At 38.9% G+C, this 21040-nt stretch overlaps 1 protein-coding gene across 1 annotated transcript in view; it reads right to left on the bottom strand.

Moving 5' to 3' along the window:
- The window catches only part of MYO3A (myosin IIIA), a 213019-nt gene that overhangs the window by 48119 nt on the left and 143860 nt on the right, over window positions 1-21040 (bottom strand). Inside the window, exons 22-27 of the mRNA XM_059660968.1 lie at window positions 13753-13832; window positions 13224-13301; window positions 10239-10444; window positions 7632-7743; window positions 5005-5167; window positions 2586-2709 (exon numbers count right to left, since the gene is read on the bottom strand). Coding sequence (XP_059516951.1) covers window positions 2586-2709; window positions 5005-5167; window positions 7632-7743; window positions 10239-10444; window positions 13224-13301; window positions 13753-13832 — 763 coding nt within the window. The remainder of the gene's footprint in view (window positions 1-2585; window positions 2710-5004; window positions 5168-7631; window positions 7744-10238; window positions 10445-13223; window positions 13302-13752; window positions 13833-21040) is intronic.

Raw genomic sequence — 21040 nt, 5'->3', positions numbered from 1 at the left:
AACAGCCCTCAGCCCTTCATCCAGACTGGCCAGGCAACCCAGTGGGGACGCCCACCCTGAAGGCTGTGCGGGCAGCCTGAAAACAGCCACCAGCCCGTCATACAGGCTGGCCAGGCACCCCTGTGGGGACCCCACCCTAAAGGGGTGCAGGCAGCCTGAAAACAGCCATCAGCTCCTCATCCAGGCTGGCCAGGCACCCCAGTGGGAACCCCCACCCTGAAGGGGGTGTGGGCAGCCTGAAAAAAGGCATCAGCCCCTCATCCAGGCTGGCCAGGCACCCAAGCAGGACCCCCACCCTGATCTGGGACACCATTCAGGGCAAACCAGCTGGTCCCCACCCATGCACCAGGCCTCTATCCTATATAGTAAAAGGGTAATATAAAAACTGACCCTAACAGCAGAAAGACTGGGAGTGACTGGTCACTATGACACACACTGACCACCAGGGGGCAGACGCTCAATGCAGGAGCTGCCCTCTGGTGGTCAGTGAGCTCCCACATGGAGGAGCTCTGCTCAGCCACAAGCCAGGCTGATGGCTGCCAGTACAGTGGTGGTGGTGGGAGCCTCTCCTGCCTCCTCAGCAGTGCTAAGGATGTCTGACTGCAGCTTAGGTCTGCTCCCCGCTGGCAAGTGGACATCCCCCGAGGGCTGCCGAGCTGCCAGAGGGATGTCTGATTACCAGTTTAGGCTCAATCCCCTGGGGAGCAGGCCTCAGCCAGCAGATGGTCATCCCCTGAGGGGTCCCAGACTGTGAGAGGGCACAGGCCGAGCTGAGGGACCTCCCCCGCCAAGTGCACAAATTTTTGTGCACTGGGCCTCTAGTAAACATATAATATGGTAGCCAACATTTACACTTATTACTTTACCAATATACTTCCAAAATCATTTCTCCTTAACTTAACTATACGACTGTCTCCACAACTCATGTGTGTGTGTGTGTGTGTGTGTGTGTGTGTGTGTAATGGCAAAACCCTCACAAGATCAATTTGAGCATAAAAAAGTAAACAAAAACAAAAACTACTGGCTGGGTAGCTCAGTTAGTTGGAGCATCATCCCATGCACCAAAAGGGTGAAAAAGCTTCTGCACAGCAATGGAAACTATCAATAAAATGAAAAGGCAACCTGCCAAATGGGAGAGAATGTTTTCAAATTATATATCGGACTAGAGGCCCATTGTACGAAGATTCGTGCAATAGGCCTTCTTTCCCCTGGCTGCCAGCACCAGTTTTCCTCTGGCACCCGGGACCCAGACCTTCACTCTGGCCACCGCCTTCCATCTTCGCTCTGGACACAGTCTTCACTGTGGCTGGAGCCTTCAGTCTTTGCTCCTTGCTCTGGCCAGAGTTTTCAGCCTTTGGCCAGAGCTGCTCCTGTAGCTCCTTCCGCCCCCGACCCTCCCCCTCATAGCTTGATCGCTGCTTCACCTGCAGACCTCACCGACGGGCTCCTGGGTCCTGGGGGGCTGCCTTGCCTGCGGCCCGGCTTTCTGATCATGATCATGATCATGGGCCACAGGCAAGGTGGCTCCTGGGTCCCGGGGGGCTGCCTTGCCTGCGGCCTGGCTTTCCAGTGGTTCCTGGGGTCGCACACGGGGGCCTGGATGGCAGCTCCCAGTGTCCTGCCCTGCCTGCGGTATGCAAATTGGCCACCATCTTTGTTGGCGGTTAATTTGCATATCGAGCTGATCAGCCAATAGCGATGGTAGCAAAGGTACAGTTAATTACCATGTTTGTCTATTATTAGATAGGATAAGGGGTTAATTCCCACAGTATATAAAGAACTCATTACAACTCAATAGCAAAATAACCCCAAACAACATAATTAAAAAATGGCCAAAGACCTGAATAGATATTTTTTCAAAGAAGACATACAAATGGTTAATAGGAGTATAAAAAGGTGCTCAACTTCATTAATCAGGAAAAATGCAAATCAAAACCACAATGAGATACCACCTCACACCAGTTAGAATGGCTACTATCAGACAGACAAGAGATTTCTTTTCCACAACTCTGGGAGCAATTTGAGGATAAGGATTTTGTGTCACTTATCTATGAGTCCCCACTGCTTAGCATATCAGTAAAGCCAACTGTATAAATGAATTCAGGTTGGTCTGTGAATATCCACTTAGAAATACAAGTATGAAAGTTCAGGTGGAAAAAGGGCTAAGGTGCTAGGCGTTATAGATTAGATTATGACTTAGAAGCCAATGGCCTGTTGGTTATTAAGACCATGGAAATGAATGAGTGCCCAGGGGCAATATTTAAATGTGGAGGAGGATTTAAGTATGGGGAGAGGAGAAGAATTAGCAAAGGGCACTCAGAATTAGGAGCAGAAACACAGAGAGCAGTGTGGCAGAAGCCCAGGAAGAAAAAAATTCAAGAAAGAAAGTGTGATCATCACTGTGAAATGCCAACAAACTCCCTTGGAGGACAAAAAACTTGAAAGCGGGAAGGAGTGTTCACTGACATTTATGCATCAGTATTAGGACCTGCTGGGTACAAGAAAGACTGTGAACTTTACTTGGGAACTTTACAGATTTGAAAACTCTACAGTGTCAAAGTGGTATATAAATGACATTACTATACCTTTTATTTTCAAAGTTTTTCTTGTAGTCAAATTCCTGATCCTGAGTCTGAATGGTTGTTACTGCTGTGTTTTTGGTGTTAACGATTTCTTTTCTTTGCTTCCTGGCTAGAAGTCCTCTTGCAGCTGAAACATATAAGGCCCAGAGTAGTGTTAATCCTAACAAATAAAAGACCTTTATTTGAGTAGAACAAATATTTTTTTGGCCATCAATGTCAAAGAGAAAAATGAAATTAAAGGCTCCAAATAGAACAGGTTCATAAAAATATATGGGACTCATTAACAAGACTCTTCTAGATGTCAAGCTACAGCAAGAAAACAATTAAAGTACTTTTTTTTAAAAAATATATTTTATTGATTTTTTACAGAGAGGAAGGGAGAGAGATAGAGAGCTAGAAACATCGATGAGAGAGAAACATCGATCAGCTGCCTCCTGCACATCTCCCACTGGGGATATGTCAGCAACCCAGGTACATGCCCTTGACCGGAATCGAACCTGGGACCCTTCAGTCCGCAGGCCGACGCTCTATCCACTGAGCCAAACCGGTTTTCGGCAATTAAAGTACTTTTTAAAAAAATATATATACTTTATTGACTTTTTACAGAGAGGAAGGGAGAAGGATAGAGAGTTAAAAACATCGATGAAAGAGAAACATCGATTCACCTGCCTCTTGCACGCCCCCTACTGGGGATGTGCCCACAACCCAGGTACATGCCCTTGACCGGAATCGAACCTGGGACCCTTCAGTCCGCAGGCCGATGCTCTATCCACTGAGCCAAACCAGTTAGGGCTAAAGTACCTTTTGTATTAAGGAGAGAACTAAGATGACACTAAAGTTATAGAAATGAGTGAAATTAATAAAAAAGACAAAATGTACTTATTTGCTTAAAATCTGCTAATAATTACATTCCTTTTACCAGTATTTATGCCATGTTAACCTATTCATGAAAGAAAGCCCCTATTACCTAAATATGTTTTGGATCTTTTGGCCAATTATCCTTGAAACCAGATATTTTTCAGAAATCAGATTTAAACATGTCTTTTTTTTTTTTTTTTTTTACAGAAAGATAATGCAGAAGCAATAACATATATTTTGTAACACTCCCCATATCAGGGCAGCATTCCATAACCCAACACTATTTTTAAGTGGTCTGGGATGAGTAAAGGACTGTTAAAATTAGGTCATATTTTATTTCAAATAAATTATGCAAAAAAATTTTTTTAATCATTTTATACATTTTGGAATTGTGGATAAAGAATTAGATCCCAAACTATAGTGTTTGCATTTTGATGTCCCGGTGAGAAGTTAAGGGCTTAAAATTCCAAGAGATGACAAGGAGCCTTTGTGGTCCACAGCACTAGGCCGGAGCATGCATCTCCTGAAAGGGAGTTAGCTGTTCTGCCCGTCAGGTCAGTGTTCTTCAGAACACAGGTTGCAAATCAATAGTGGACCCTAAAATGGATTTAGTGGGCTATGAATCTAGCATCTAAAAATGAAATAAAATAAAACAGAATAGAAAATGTCAGAGTGCACTGCTTGCAGTATGTGTATGCATCAGGTTACAGAGTAAAATGTATTTTCTATTATGGGTCTCCAGTCAAAACTTTTGGAAAGATACTGTATTAAGCCATAATAGGCTCTAAGTTTAGTTTCTTACTGATGAATTGAAAGCAAAATCCAAAGTCTATAAATATATTTTAAAAATTTTTTGAAATATGGTTCTAAATATTATTTTCCTACAGTTAATAGGAAGAAATGAATGCCATTTAAAATGAGATTTAATTAAGTTGTCAAAAATTATGGCAATTGTAACCTTTGGAATAAAGTTGGACAAATCTTATCATCCAACGGATTATAAGAATATGATATTGAGATCTCTAATTAATTCAATCACTTGCCATGTTTTGCACAATAGGTCAATTGTGTTTCGTTACTACTTGACAGAAAATTCAATAATTACATTATTTTATTTAAAACAAAACATTTATTCAAATATTAAAAGTGCCAATCACTAAAACAATCTGATTTAGATTCAGTATAGGGCAGTGATGGCGAACCTTTTGAGCTCGGTGTGTCAGCATTTTGAAAAACCATAACTTAACTCAGGTGCCGTGTCACATATAGAAATTTTTTGATATTTGCAATCATAGTAAAACAAAGACTTATATTTTTGATATTTATTTTATATATTTAAATGCCATTTAACAAGGAAAAATCAGCCAAAAAAATGAGTTCGCGTGTCACCTCTGACACGCGTGTCATAGGTTCGCCATCACTGGTATAGGGAAAGTATCAGCGTAAGAGAGTCTGGAATTGAACATGAAAGCTACATAAGAACTGGAAGTTTGTATGTAAAATTTTGTTTCATGACCATACCTAAATATAACATTCCATTCTGTGAGAAGGTCTGAGTGATTACCTGACTGGATTATTATAGCGCTCTCTTTCCTTTTCTCCTGTATTTTTTGGTACCTTCTTGAACCCAAGAATCCTCTGACACAGGCTTGAATCAAAATAAGCTTGTCAATGGCTTCCTTTCGCATTAAATTTAACTGTTCCACATGATAATATTTAAGAAACACCTTAAAAGAATTAAAATAAAATACAAATAAAACTCAGGCACACAGATGTGAAACAGTCATGTGCTATGCTTTGAAGGACAGATTAAATTTTAAATCATTTTCGATTTTGGAGCGCACTGACTTAGCTTCTTTGGCCTAAATGTTGCTTTCGCACTAGGTGTTTATATGCTAGAAGAAAACCTCTCTTTGGAAAGAAATGCAGTTTGAAAATCATGCTGTTTATTTGCAACAGGTAACTAGTTCTTGTTGGGGGAGCCGATACAAGTGGAGGACGTTGAGCTCTTGTATCAAATGTTTTAGCATCATATACTCTGAGCAAAGATGACTTTCATGCTTTTATTTTTTTAGAAAAAGGCAATTATACTTCCCAAATGTAAAAATATGACAAATCTCTTTGTAAGACAGAAAGCAATTATAGTATAGCTGCTCATTTATCAAATGCTGATTGAGACCTATTTGTACTTACCTGCTGGGGAGACAAAGGTGAGTCAGGAGGGGCACGGCCTCCAGGGGCTCTGATGTCAGTGAAGGCAGGATTGACAACTTTCTCACTAGACCCAGTGGCCACCAGGGAGAAAGGAATGTCTTTTGATCATTTCAAAATCAAAATGAATCCCAGCAACAGAGGAGTCTGAGGGCCTGGAGATGTTCTCACCTAAATGTTTTCAACTCCCCCAGGAAATAAGACTGTGTTGTTTTGTTTGTTTGTTTTTTACTTCTTTTAATGGCAACAGTTTCTAATGAAATTCACCTCAAAGAGAGTTAGTTTACTGAATCCACTAAAAAAGTCACTTAATTGCAAATTTAACAGCTGACTCATGACACCTGGTAACCCTGACTCTAAAATTCCCTCAGCATTCCATTACTTGAAAGCTTGGCCCCACAGGCAAACAGTTCAGCATTACACGATTTGATTGAAGTTAGTTTTAATTTCTACAAGGACTCTAGATGTTAACATATTTAGTCCATTCCACTGTTGACAATTCATTTAAAATTCAATCTGTTTAAAAAGGTCATCATTTTCTTTGAGCAGCATTAGAAGTGTTTTTATATTGAATACTTTTATCCATCTTAATGAGTTGGAAAAGGTGAAGTGGAAAAATATAAATAGCTTTAAAATGCTACTCAAATATCATGCACAACTGAAACTGCAAAGGTCCTTTTCACAAGTTAAAACTCCATTTGGAGTTAGGCGTGTGTTTCAGACCATGAATCATGAGATTTCAACCTGAAAAAAATCTTGTCTTTGTGAGCATCTAAAAGGGTGTGAATAAAATACACACTTTGTTGGTGCTCAGAATTTCCCCTTACTAAATACTAAAGTACATATAGATTATGAATATGTAGGGCTCAGTCTAAGATAAATATTGAAACAAATTCCTTAAGTTGTTACTTCTCATCTAAACTTTATGAAAATTCTCTCCCACAACTAATACAAATTTATTTTGCAACCGAGGAAGTTTGTTTCAGTTTGCATCTGTGGTGTGGCTGACAGTGGTTATTCTTCTGTTTTTAAAATGTAAATTCTTCATTGTTGAAAGTATTACATATGTCTCCCTTTCCCTCCATTGACCTCTCCCTTGCAGCTCCCACTCCCCAGCACATGCCCTCACCCCCCTACTGTCTGGTCCATTGGTTATGCTTATATGATGCATACAAGTGTCTTACCACCCCCCCTTACTCCCCCCTCCGCCCGCCTTCCCTCTGAGGTTTGACAATCTGTTCAATGTTTCTATGTCTCTGGAGTGGTCACTTCTTTTCTTTAGCTTGACTCTTTTCTCCACCCTCCCCCAGTGATACGTTCAGCGTGCCTTAAGACCTGCTACCCTGTTTATCTCCTTATACCCATCTTGTAATGCCCTGAGGATATCTGCAAAGCCCAAAACATCCTTTCTCCAAGCAGTCACCTACCTTACTTCCATATTCAACATTGATTATGATTTTTCCACTTCATTCTTTAAGGGACTAAGTAAGCTAAGATCTCACAGGCTCTCAAATCTAATACATGAGCATGCATAATAATATTGGTGAATATTTCACTCTGGATAAATTTCAAATTTATAATAGCAGATTTGAGAATTAAAGAAAGTAGAAAAAAATGCTACTTAGAACATTATGATTCTTTATACCTTCTTGGCTATATTTGGTGGTGATAAAATCGAAAATATATGCATCTGTTTTCAACACTATTTGAAGTATACTCACTATAAATTTCATCCTCTTTTTAGATAAGTCTTTAAGATAAATTTTTTCTTGAATTCCTTAAAAGAAAACTTTGAGAGCAAAGTATTTACTTTTCCTGAAGAAAACCTTTATAAATTTCTCAGTTTACTTCTCCTATATTCAAGCTAAAATTCTGTAACATAAAAAGCTTAACATTTTCAATCAACATAGAATGTTATAACTCTCAGTAGATCCAATGTAATCATTAACTTTTGTCTTGAAAATTACATGAAAACCTTACTTTTGTTTTTCCAAGGGCCCAGTTATCGAGACCAGCTTTTTCCAAAATGGCTGCACAGGTGTCAGGGCTCACGGGGGGCTCCTCACTCCACTTGTAGCAGAGAACCTGGTACCTGGGGTGGGAGGGCAGGCAGGTTAGTGTTTCACAAAGGCCCGGCATCTCAGAGCCTGGTAGACACTGGACAGCTCTGAGCAGTGAAGGAAGAGAATCCCAACTTAATGCAGGGGCCCTAGGCATTCTCAGAACAGCTCTGGCATAGACTGAATTCCAGGCTGACACAAATCTCCAATCTATTTGTATAAATTTGAGCTATGTTTTCTTTCAGCTTAGTGATTGCTTTTCAATACTTAACACTGAAATCACCAACAAAAACTCCACTGGGACGAAATAAACAATTGAGCAAAATAGAAGCAGACTCCTAGAAATGGAGAACAAAGACTGACAGCCTTCAGAGAGAAGGGGAGTTGCGGGGCTGGGTGAAAAAGTGAAAGAATTAAGAAAAACAAACAAACTCACAAACACAGACAACAGTATGGTGATCACCAGAGGGGAAGGGGAGTGGGGGCAGGTAGAAGAAGGTAAAGGGGGAATAAATGGTGATGGAAGAAGACTTAACTTGGGTGGTGAACACACAATACAATATACAGATGATGTATTATAGAATTGTACACTTGAAATCTGTATGCTTTTATCAATCAATGTCACCCCAATAAATTCAATGACAATTAACAAAAATCAGCCAGGCATTTTTTAAAAAGTAACCTTTTCCTGGGTATTAAAAGTAGAAGGACTACAGTAGCAGGAAGCAGAGGGAATGATTTTATTCTTTTTTTCACCTTCACAAAACATTGGAAGCTGATCTGAAAATTGATGAAGGGATTTAAGTCTATGCAAACTTCCCCCACGCCATCTATCGCTGATCAAGCCTGCAACCCAGGCATGTGCCCTGCCTGGGAATCGAACCTGGAACCTTTTAGTGCACTGGACGACATGCAACAAACTGATAATTTTAACTGGATTGTTAATTCTTGAAAATCAAGTCTGCACTTTAAAGTTTTAAAATTCAGTGTTTCCCACAGTGATTAGCATGGTGCCTTATACATTAAAAAGTCACTAAAACATAAGGATACATATATTAATGTTATTTATATTAATATTTAAGCGAGTTAAAGATCTACTCTTCACCTAAAAATGAAAATAATGATAATAAGGTCAAATTTTAGTTAAATTTGAAAGTCCTTTGCAATAAATACTTTTGGGTTACCTGCTTTCATGTACAGAATGGAGACTTTACCTAATGGCCAATAAAAAAATTACAATATTTTTATTTCTTAGTTTTGGATGTAAAATGTGAGAAGTGAAGTCAGTGATTAGATGCTGGCTGTACTTCTGAACTCTAAAACTTGAAGTTCTAAAGTCTGTCTTAAGCTATTATAAAGAATTTGCAAAATGAAAATAACATTTATGTAATTTTGCGCTCCATCATAACAAAATGATAGGGTTTTCTTTATTTAAGGTGCTCGAAGTGAATACCTTTGCTTTGAAAATTGAAATTTCAAGTTTAATGGCTAAAACAAATCATTGAATTGATACATATAAAAAACATGAGCATTTAGCCCTGGCCGGGTGGCTCAGTTGGTCGGAGCATCATCCTATACAACAAAAGGTTGCAGGTTTAATTCCAGGTAGGGCACATGCGTAGGTTGCAGGTTCCATCCCCAGTTGGGGCATATATGAGACCCAACCTATCACTTCAATGTTTCTCTCTCTGTCTCTCTCTAAAAAAATAAAAATAAATAAAAAATAAATGAAAACATATCCTTGGGTGAGGATTTAATAAAATAAGCTTTAAAAATATTACATACATAAGATACTGAATCTGTATCACCAGTAATGTGTTACTTGATAAAATATATTTAATCTATAGTTTAGTTCATTTTACATTCATCTCCAATATCAGAAAGGACTCCTTATACCGTTTATGTGTCCTAAATCACCTTTAGAGATACTACCTCATTTGACTCTTATAACAATTCTATCAGGCAGTCATGGCAGATTTATTAGATGAGGAAACTGAGGTTCCATATAGAACAGGGTTTCTCAACCACTGCTGACATTGTAAGCTGGATAATTATTTGTTGTTGGGAGTTGTCCTGTGCATTTTCAGATGTTCAGCAGGATCCCTGGCCTCTACCCACTACATGCCAGCAGCCATCCCCCTCTCCCACCGGTTGCGACAACCCAAAATGTCTCCAGACATTAACTAATGTCCTTTGAGGGCAAAATCTCCCCTCACTGAGAGCCACTGGTGTAGGCCATGGTCACACAGCAAGGGGCAGAGCTCGGAGGAGAACCGGGTAGAAGCTCAGGCCTCTCACTCATGCTGCCTGTGCCATGTACCCTCTGTGCTGCCCAGAGGCCTCCCCGCTGACCAGAGAAACTTCCAGCTCCAGCTCAGTTACCTTCTTTTCAATACATAATCCTTAGTGTGAACAAAATGCTTCCTTCCTAGAATGCCCAAGTAATTGTTTCTTATCGTTTCCTGTATTTCTTCCAAAGCATTTTGATATAAACGGCACATGGAAACTTAAATAGAAATCCACATACCGCTTTATAAAGTTAGCAAAAAGTATCCGATGTGAATATCCCAGCCTTCGAATTCTTGCTGTTTCCAGAATTCCTGTGTAGCGGAGCTGTAGCAGAACTTTCTCTTTGTCGTATTTCCTTGCTTGACGTTCATTATTTGGTTTGATGCATCGAACAAAATGAGGTTGGCCCACCACCATTTTAGATAACAAATCCATCAGGGAATACTGTAATATGCAACAAAAATAAATTTCCAAGTGTGCCATGCAAAAACTTATGAGCTTGTAATTCTTATTATTCTAAGAAAAATATAAAAAACTGAATGTTACACATGCTTGTACTAATTCACAGTAAATGGAGGGAAAGACAATTTTATATATAGCATTTAAAAAAAGGACAGATTTACTCATAAAAATGTAGAGGCAATAGCTAGGAACTTAGCTGTTAAAAGGTTGCCTATAAATTCTAAAGACAACTTTAATTAATATATAAACTTATTTTTGATAGTTTGTAAGTAATTATGTCCTCTCATGGAAACTTGCCAAATTACAATATTTAGGAACACAATCTAATTTCCTGCTTATGCTACTAATTTCCTTATCTTTCTTTATAGAAAGAATAAAAGTAAACACTTTTTTTTAATATATTTTATTGATTTTTTACAGAGAGGAAGGGAGAGAGATAGAGAGCTAGAAACATCGATGAGAGTGAAACATCGATCAGCTGCCTCCTGCACACCTCCCACTGGGGATATGCTCGCAACCCAGGTACATGCCCCTGACCGGAATCGAACCCGGGACCTTTCAGTCCGCAGGCCAACGCTCCATCCACTGCGCTAAACCGGCTTCGGCAAAAGTAAACACTTTAATTCCTGCCCGAATCATCTCCTAATCTAAAACAAGGACTGAGAAGTTAATGCAGTTTAATATGTAGGACATAATTACATCTTTCTGTTGTTGTTAACCCTGACCTGAGGATTTTTTCTTCCATTGATTTTCAGAGCGAGGGGAAGGGAGCAGGAGAGACAGAGGGAGAGAGAAACATCATGCGAGAGAGACACGACTGGTTGCCCCCCTCACATGCTGCAACTGGGGCGTGGATTGAACCTGCTACTGAGGTACTTGCCCTTGATCGGAATTGAACCTGTGGCCTTTGAGTCCCTGGGCTGATGTTCTAACCACTGAGGAAACCATCCGAGCCAGGGCATAGTTAATACACTAAGCAAATTCATTTAAGTACTCTAATATGCTCCAGTTTGATAATTTTCTTATTTTAGAATTTTAAAATCACACAGATGGGAAAACTCTGTTAGGCAGCAATACCTTATTAAAACAGCACTCAGTACTTTTGCTCAGTATAATTAATTAGAAGCCAATTAACTAAGTATGTAACATATTAGAATAATCATGGGTAAGTTAAAGGTGGAATACCAGAAAACTAGTATTTTAGAAACCAGGTTTACAATATGTTGGCCAGGTAATGACTATGCGGACATCCATAGCTGTTGACGGCTGGATCTCTCTTAGAGCTGGAAATGCAAAAGCCTACAGTTGCAAAGCCAGAGCAAACCGAATGCTGGAACCGGGGAACTGACAGAGCACCGGATTCACATGGCTTCCTCCTGGGCACTGAGACTCAGATGTGATCTTTAAACAGCTGGGTGTGTTATTTTGGAGCCCTTTTCATTACATTTATCAGTGAGTCATCTTCCTTTAGTCATGCAAACATCTGCCAGGGAGCAGAGATACAAAGGTGATACAAGTGTCTGCTGGCAAGCTGAGCAAGAGCTTACCGCCATTTAGGCATCAGTTTTCTTTAGGGAGCAAGGCAGAATGTCACTGTATATTCATTCTTTTCTGCAGAATGAAAAATTACTTCAAAAACACATCACAGACTACATGAAATTATCTTCTATCACTTTCACTTCAGCCTGAAGAATAAAATGATTTTATGATCTGATGGTATTTGATGTTAACAATAGTGGTATGGGAATGGTTTGGATAGGTCGCTTAAAAAACAACAAAAGAATCTGGCTGTAAATATTCTCAGTGCCTTAGCTGTGCTGTAGTCTTGATGTAAGCCGAATGTATCAGCAGCAAATGTGAGATAGTAAGCATTTAAATATAGTAGGTACTCCTCAAAGATGATTAAGCACACAACCGTCTACTTTAAGTTTAGGACTGGAAACATATTTAATAAAGCTACCCAGGTATTTTTTAAAAGTATTTTATGATTCTGTTAGGGAGCTGGGTTTATTTACTGAGCACTTACAGTAAATTTAACCCAAGGTCCTCCTCCACATTAAATTATACTATTAGGAATCTTAGGTGGCATTTTCTTCGTTTTCACTGGCTGGTTAGCATGATTTTATCAGAAGAGATAAACGAGAACTGGAACCAATAATGAGAGCAGGGTTACCTAGCCTTCTCCAGTGCTTCTTCTCTCCCCCCGCCCCCCCCCCCGTCTCCCCTACTGTCCAAAAAGGAAAGGTCACCTTGAACCTAAGCTGAAGACACAGTGACTCACTCCCATGGCATGTCCCTTGGTTTCCCTCATGTCCCTGCTCCTTGCCCCATTCCTACACCAGCTCTATTTTTCTCTTGAGGTTTTCAGCTTATCCGTGTGCAGCAAGATATGGAACGGGAGTGGATGGTCACCTTGTCCCATCTGTCCATTCAGGAGAAGGAAGGAGCATTGACAGTTATCATAGCATCAAATTAAAAGCCTTCTTAAGTTTTACTAGTATACTGGTGGAAATTCACTTGGTTCTATGGACACATTTTAACCCAGGTATAGACCTCTGTTAAGATGGACCTCGTACACATTAAGTTTACATATTTTTTACAGTATACTCTATTATAGCCTATATCTAAAAAAGAATAATTAAAATACAGTAAAAATTCATTTTTTGCTAATAGCACTCTATGTTATTCACTCTTGATATGTCACTATCATTTAGAATAAATGACACCCCTAATCACAACACATCATAATTTAACATCTTACTCTAAAATATGATGCAACTGTTTGTGTCTTCATGTTGGTCGTCTCTCTAGCATGACGTGTGGTTTCTCCAGTTTCACCCTAAGACCAAGGGAGACAGTGATGCATTAGTACTGATTGTGCTTTCGGATCTACAAGGAGCATGGGGAACTTTTCAGGTTATCATAGTCTGTGCACTCAAATACCTAAAACAACAAAATGTCATTGACATTTTACTTTAAGGTAACTGTCTACCGGTAAGGTAATTGTTTAAAGTTTCACTGAAATTTGCGTTGGTCATGCATAGAATGTGAATATCTCTGACAAATACAATTTTAATTGGCCTTAGTGTAACATTAAAACTAAATGAAGAGTTAAGAATATAACTAGTGTATAGTGGAAATATGAACATAACATAAATATCCGTTTAAGCAGAAAAGAAGATCAAAGAAAGAAAACGAAGAAAAAGACTGTACTCTTAGGAGCACATAAATGTTGCCATTGTAAAGGTTAGATTCTTAGATTCACTGCCATGAAAAATACATTTTCTTACCTTTGTCAGGTTGATTGATTTTTCTGAAGTTCTCATTTGATAGTTTATTATATTTTTAGTTTTTGAATGTGGCAGATTACCTGTAGGAATTTAGATAAAATTAATATACCTTTTAAAATCCTTAAATGGCTAGAAAATTTCCCTCATTTACTTGAATGTTAAAATAAGCATTGTTGATCTCACAATATTCAGACTTACAAGCTTGGTTAACTATTTATTGAGAAACTTAAAGATAAAGTAATATTATGTGACATTTGTGCCAAAATTTTAATTCAGAAATAAATAAACCCAGCTTAGAGAATAGAAACAGAGGTAAATGTTGGATTGCCTTTTATTTATTTTTATTTTTAAATATATTTTTATTGATTCAGAGAGGAAGTGAGAGGGAAAGAGATAGAAACATCAATGATGAGAAAGACTCATTGATCGGCTGCCTCTTGAACGCATCACACTGGGGATCGAGCCCACAACCGGGGCATGTGCCCCTGATCGGGAGTTGAACCGTGACCTCCTGGTTCACAGATCGATGCTCAACCATCAAGCCATGCTGGCCAGGCTGGGTTGCCTTTTAATTGCTATAAAATATGGAGTGATTATGATAAAGGAGGCAATTTGTTGTTTGTGTGTGTGTGTGTGTGTGTGTGTGTGTGTGTTAAATGGCATCTGAGATTTTCTTTACCATAAAGAAAAGCTTTACAATGGACCTTAAAAATCATATGGATCACCCTAGACAGCTTGGCTTAGTGGCTAGAGCATCAGCTTGCGGACTGAAGGGTCCCAGGTTCGATTCCGGCCAAGGGCACATGTCTGGGTTTCGGGCTCGATCCCCAGTAGGGGGTGTACAGGAGTCAGTTGATCAATGATTCTTTCTCATCAATGATGTTTCTATCTCTCTCTCCTTCTCCCTTCCTCTCTGAAATCAATTAAAGAAATATATTTTTAGAAAAGTTTTTTAAAAAATCATGTGGATCATTAATTCATGCAAAGTGGTTTAAGTGAATCAAGTGTGGCTGATAGCACTGGACAATTTCAACTTAACATTCAGAAATGTGTGCCTGGTTCGAGGACTATATAAAGGTTCACAAGACAAGGTTGTAGAAAAAATATTGGTGTAGTAAAATAATAATGACCTACAAAGCCAGGAAGACCTAGGTTTGATACCAGCTGTGGTATTTAAACTGTGTTACCTGTAGGTTATTCACTTAAGTCTCTGAGTTGTAGTTTGGATCCATAACATGAGGTTAATGATGCCTCCCTCACAGAATTTTGATGAAATGTGATAGTATGTCTGTCACATGGTGGGTGCCTGAAAATGTTAGTTCACTCCTTTCCCACCCCCTACCAACCACAATAACTCAACCACCCACAATCCAAGAGTTTATCATCCTAATAGTAATGTTCAAAATATCTCCAGAATTGAGTATCGCTTTAGAAAGGTCATTTCTGGTCACTCTCATTCTCTTATGTGAAAAGCAGAGGCTACCTATTTCTGGCAAATCCTTCACATTCTTTGTGGTTGAAAAGGTGGGTCGGAGAGGACCTCTGCCTGGGGTGTGGCTGGCAGTGCCTCTGCTCTGTTCACGCCCCCCCACCCCCTTCCCTCTTTATTCCAGGAAAAGTGCTGAGAAGAGTGCGATGGCTTTCCTGCTGTGCTGACGCTGCATGCGACACTGTCACTCTTCAAATGGGAAACTGACTGAACACAGCAAGGAGGACAGGCAGCAACAGATGACCTCCAGACAAGCATGTCAGGAGTTTGAATCAGTATCATCATCGTTAGGATTACCAGGGAGTTTCAGAAACAGATTACCACAGACTTGGAGATTTCTTAGAGGTGTGATGAATATACAAAGTGCTGGTAGCACATTAATTAGGATAGACCCATTACTTAATAGATCCTATTACTTTAATAAAAATTGCAAGTTTATCTGAAACTAAAAAACTAGGAGAAATTTAGTAAAGGATTAATAATTTCACTTGAACAAAATTTGTATGCTAAACATCAAATCATTTAACAAAATATAAATGAAAGCTTTTTTAAAATTCATGTATGCATATTGGTAAGTACTAAAATTAGCATAAATCTTAAATTTAGAAACTATATCCAGTTTGCTTTTATAGTTTATCTGATGACAAACCTATGATAAACCAAACTGGAGATGTGAGCTGCAAGGCCTTATGCTGCATGTCCCCTCCTAATGAGGGCTGAACTTTTTTTTTTTTTTTTTTATTGATTTCAGAAAGGGAGGGAGAGGAAGAGAGAGATAAAAACATCAATGATGAGAGAGAATCATTGATCGGCTGCCTCCTGCACACCCCAAACTGAGGATAGAGCCTGCAACCCAGGAATGGAACAGTGACCTCCTGGTTCATAGGTCAATGTACAACTACTGAACTATACTGTACGGGCAGGGCTGAACTCTTTCATATTTGAAGTCATACATGCAAAGGGCCATGGTTATTTTAGAATCTTGGAGACAGCATAAATAGAAAATTGAAGGGCCTGACTTTTCAAGCCTACTTCTCTGGGATAACACTGAAAAAGCTTCTCAACACTTCTAAACTTCAATGTATCATCTGTAAAAGTAGTTCCTCCTCAGAGTGTGGGTATTAGGATAAATGAAAGTACTTGGCACAGTGCCTAGCACAGTGCAATTTTAAAACAAATTTATCTATTATTGCTGTCGCTGTTATTATCACATGTTTGCATAACTAAGAGAATGTAAAGCCCATATGCTTTAGTTTTGAGGTTCTGAGTTCCTGAAACACTTTTTGACTGTTCTACTGATAGTCAGGAGGCATAACAGAGTATTGAGAACCTGGCTGCATGTTTTATAAGGATGAAAAGCACGGAGTTAGATGCCTAGAGGCTATAGGTGGATACAGAAAGAGATAACAATTGTTAAGATCAAAACTGAAGACTTGCTTCTAGGCAAGATAAAGTAACAGACTGGATTAAATGAAACAACTAAAAAACATACAAAATATATGGAACAGTCTTGTTTTTTTCCTTTTTCTCTTTTTATTGTGGTAAAATACACATACCATAAAATTTAGCATTTTAAAGTTCTCAGTGGTATTAAATACATTCATAATGTTGTGCAGCCACTACTGCTACCCATCTCCATAGCACTTTTCATGCCTAAAATGGAAATGCTATACTTATTAAATACTAACTTCCCATTCTCACATCCCTCAACTTTAGACAACCAAAGTTGTGCTTTCTGTCTCTATGAATTTGACTATCTCATATAAATTAAATCATACAGTATTTGTCTGGGAGAAACCCTTGTTATACATTGTTAATAAAGCAGTACAAGACAGTGATCCATGAGAAAGGGGAAATAAATGAAGTAAGTCTACAATTACCCCAGTTTTCTCTGTCTGCAGAGATTTTAGGCTGAAATGCAGAGAGGAGAACCCAGGTAAAGACTCGGAAAAATAATAGATGGAACAAATAGAAAACAAATAACATGATGGTAGAGTCATCCCAAACATATAATTAATCACATTAAATGTAAATGGTCTGATCACCACAATTGAAAGGCAGAGATTTTCAGATTGAAACTTAAAAAGCAAGGATCAACTATAGGCTGTCTAGAAAAAACCATTTTAAATATAAAAACAAAAATAAGTTGAAATTAAAAGTATAAAAAATGCCATTCAACCACTAATTGTAAGAAAGTTGGAGTCTCTGTATCATTATCAGGCAAAGTAGACTTCAGAATAATGAATATTACCAGGGATAAGAAGAGTAATTTAATAATAATAAAAGGGGTCTATTCATCAAGAAAATGAAACAATTCTAAATTTTTATGTCCCCACTAGTAGACCTTAAAGAAACATGAAACAGTCCTGACAGTGACTCGGTTGGAGCATCACTGAGAGGTCGCAGGTTGGATCTCCAGTCGGGGTGTGTACAGGATATAACCAATAGATGTTTCTCTCTCTCTCTCTCTCTCTCTCTCTCTCTCTCTCTCTCTCTCTCTCTTCTTTTCTCTCTAAAAGCAATAAAAACATATCCTCAGGTGAAAAAATACAAAAACTATATAAAGCAAAAACTGATTTTAATGAAAGGAAAATCTGATAAATTGACAATTATAGTCACATATGTCTAAGCCCCTCTCTCAGTAATTGATAGAAACAGGAGAAAACCAGTAAGAATATAGAAGATTTGACCACTATTATCAAACAAGTTGACCTAATGAACATTTATATAACACTCCAACCAACAACAGTAGAATACACATTATTTTCAAGTGCAAATGAAACATAAAACAAGATAGAGCATATTATGGGCCATAAACATGTTTAGTTAAAATTAAATGGATTAAGTCATACAAAATATGCTTCCTGAGCACTAACTACAGAATTAAATTAGAAGCCCAGACAAAAAGATATCTGAAAAATCCCAACATACTTAAAAATTAAATATAAGACTTATAAATAACCCATATAAGTGCTTATATTAGAAAAAAAGAAACATGTTCTTAAATCACTGACCTAGGTTTTTAGCTTAGAACTTAGAAAAAGACAAAATACCCAAAATAAACAGAAGAGAGGAGGCAATAAAGATAAAAAGAAAAAAATCTACAAAATAGAAAGCAAAGATAATAGAGAATATCAATGAAACCATAAGCCAGTTCCTTGAGAATATCAATAAAATTGACGTCTCTAGAAAATATATCAAGAATAAAATTAGAGAGGACAGAAATTATCTATATCACAAATGAGAGAGCTGACATAACTTCAAGATCTACAGATAGTAAAAGTATAAGGAAATAATAACAAACTTTATGTCAATAAATTTGACTACACAGATGAACAATTTCCTAAAAGATACAATCTACTAAAGCTTATTAAAAACACTGGATAACTTAAATAGCCTTATAGTTATTAAAGAAACTACATCTGTACTTAAAAACTTTATCACAAAAAGCCCTTCAGGCTCAGCAGGTTTCACAAGTAAATTCTATAAAGCAATTTAGAAATAAATAATACTCATTTAACTTTTCCTGAGAATTGAAGAGGAGGCAATACATCTCAATTCATTCTATGAGGCCATTATTATCCTGATTCTAAAATCAGAAAAAATAATCATATGAAAAGAAAACTACCCAATATCCATGAACGTAGATAAAAAAATTTGTTTTTTGTTGTTAATCCTCAAAGATATTTTTTCCATTGATTTTCAGAGAGGGTGAAAGAGGGTGGTGGTGGGGGGGGGGGGACAGGAAAAAGACAGAGAGAGAGAGAGAGAGAGAGAGATGTGAGAGTGACACATTGACTGGTTGGCTCTGAAAATACCCTAATTGGGGCTGGGGATTACTGGTAAACCTGCAAACCAGGTACATGCTTTTGACCGGGGATCAAACCCGAGACCCTTAGGTCCCAGGGCAGTGATGGCGAACCTATGACACACATGTCAGAGGTGACACGCAAACTCATTTTTTTGGTTGATTTTTCTTCATTAAATGGTATTCAAATATATAAAATAAATATCAAAAATATAAATCTTTGTTTTACTATGGCTGCAAATATCAAAAAATTTCTATATGTGACATGGCACCAGAGTTAAGTTAGGGTTTTTCAAAATGCTGACACGCCGAGCTCAAAAGGTTCGCCATCACTGTCCCAGGGGCTGATTTTAAAACCATTGAGAACACTGGGCAGGGTGATACAAAAATTCTTAACAAAATGTTAGACAATTGAATTAGGCATTACACTAAATGTCCAATGCATTATGACCATGTCTGGTTTTTCCTAGGAATAAAAAATTGTCATAACATTTAAAAAAATCAATCAATGTATCTCACCATATTTACAGATTAAAAAACAAGCAAAGAAAATACCTCAGATGCAGAAAAAGAATTTGGAAAAATTCAAACATGCATGGCTGATTTTAAAAAACTCAGCAAACGAGGTTTAGAAAGTAACTTCTTCCTGATAAAGAACATCTATGAAAAACCTACCACCGGCATCATTCTTAATGGAGAAAAACTGAATGTTTTTGCCCCAAGATCAGGAATAAGGCAAAAATATTCTTTCTTGCTAGTTTTATCCAGTATTACATTGTTGATTCTAGCCAGTGCAACCAGGTAATATGAAGAAATAAAAAGTAAACAGAATGGAGTAGAAAGGGAAAACTCCTTAATCAAGAATGACATGACCATCTATGTAGAACATCCTATAGGAATTACAACAACAAAAAAACTTACTCAAATAGTGGCTAGTCAGTGTGCTAATAACTCAATGTTTTATGTCTGTAGTAGAGACAAGGTGAGTTTGCTGAACCCCAGTTATTGTTTACAATGTCAGTCTGAACATTTTAGATACCTTATGCCACAGCATCTATAATGTCTTGAATCTAAGTCCTTTCTAAATGTATTACATCACTAGAGGTCTGGTGCACAAAATTCGTGCACTCGGTTGGGGGTGGGGGTTCCTCAAACTGTCTCACAGTCCAGAAGTCCTTGGACATCCTTAGGGCTGCCGCGGAGTGGGAGAGGCTCCCGCCACCACCGCTGTGCTCCCCAGCTGTGAGCCCGGCTTCTGGCTGATTGGTGCTCCCCCTATAGGAGTGAGCCGAAACTGGCTCTCTGACATCCCCTGAGGGGTCTCAGATTGAGAGAGGGCCGAGTGACTCCACCAGTGCATGGTCAGGGCTAGAAAGGGACACGGGAGGTTAGCCAGCCAGGGAGGGACTGTGGGAGGGCTCCAGGGCGTGTCCAGCCCATCTTGCTCAGTCCGATCAGCTGGACTCCAGCAGCAAGCTAACCTACTACTTGAAGTGTCTGCCCCCTGGTAGTCAGTGAACGTCATAGTGACTGGTCAACCGGTCAACTGTCTGCCCTATGGTAGTGCACGTTACAGTGAGCAGTTGAGCAGCCTTAGCATATCATCAGCATGACTCTTTGATTGGTTGAATGGCTGACCAGACAACTGGACACTTAGCATAATAGGCTTTTATTATATAGGACTAGAGGCCCGGTGCTCAAAATTTGTCACTTGGGAGGGGGGTCCCTTAGCCCAGATTGCAAGAGGGCGCAGGCCAGGCCGAGGGACCCCACTGGTGCATGTTCGGGGCCAGGAAGGGACGCCAGGAAGTTGGTTGCTGGGGAGGGACCACGAGGACTCCAGGGCATGTCCTGCTCATCTTGCTCAGTCCCAATTGGCCGGACCCCAGCAGCAAGCTAATCTACCAGTTGGAGCATCTGGTCCTTGGTGGTTAGTGCATGTCATAGCGACTGGTCTAGCGGTCGACTGTCTGCACCCTGGTGGTCAGTGC

This window comes from Myotis daubentonii, chromosome 1 (genome assembly GCF_963259705.1).
Source record: "Myotis daubentonii chromosome 1, mMyoDau2.1, whole genome shotgun sequence".
NCBI lineage: Eukaryota > Metazoa > Chordata > Mammalia > Chiroptera > Vespertilionidae > Myotis > Myotis daubentonii.
The sequence above is the reverse complement of the archived record's forward strand: the minus strand, read 5'-3'. Positions and strand labels throughout refer to the sequence as shown.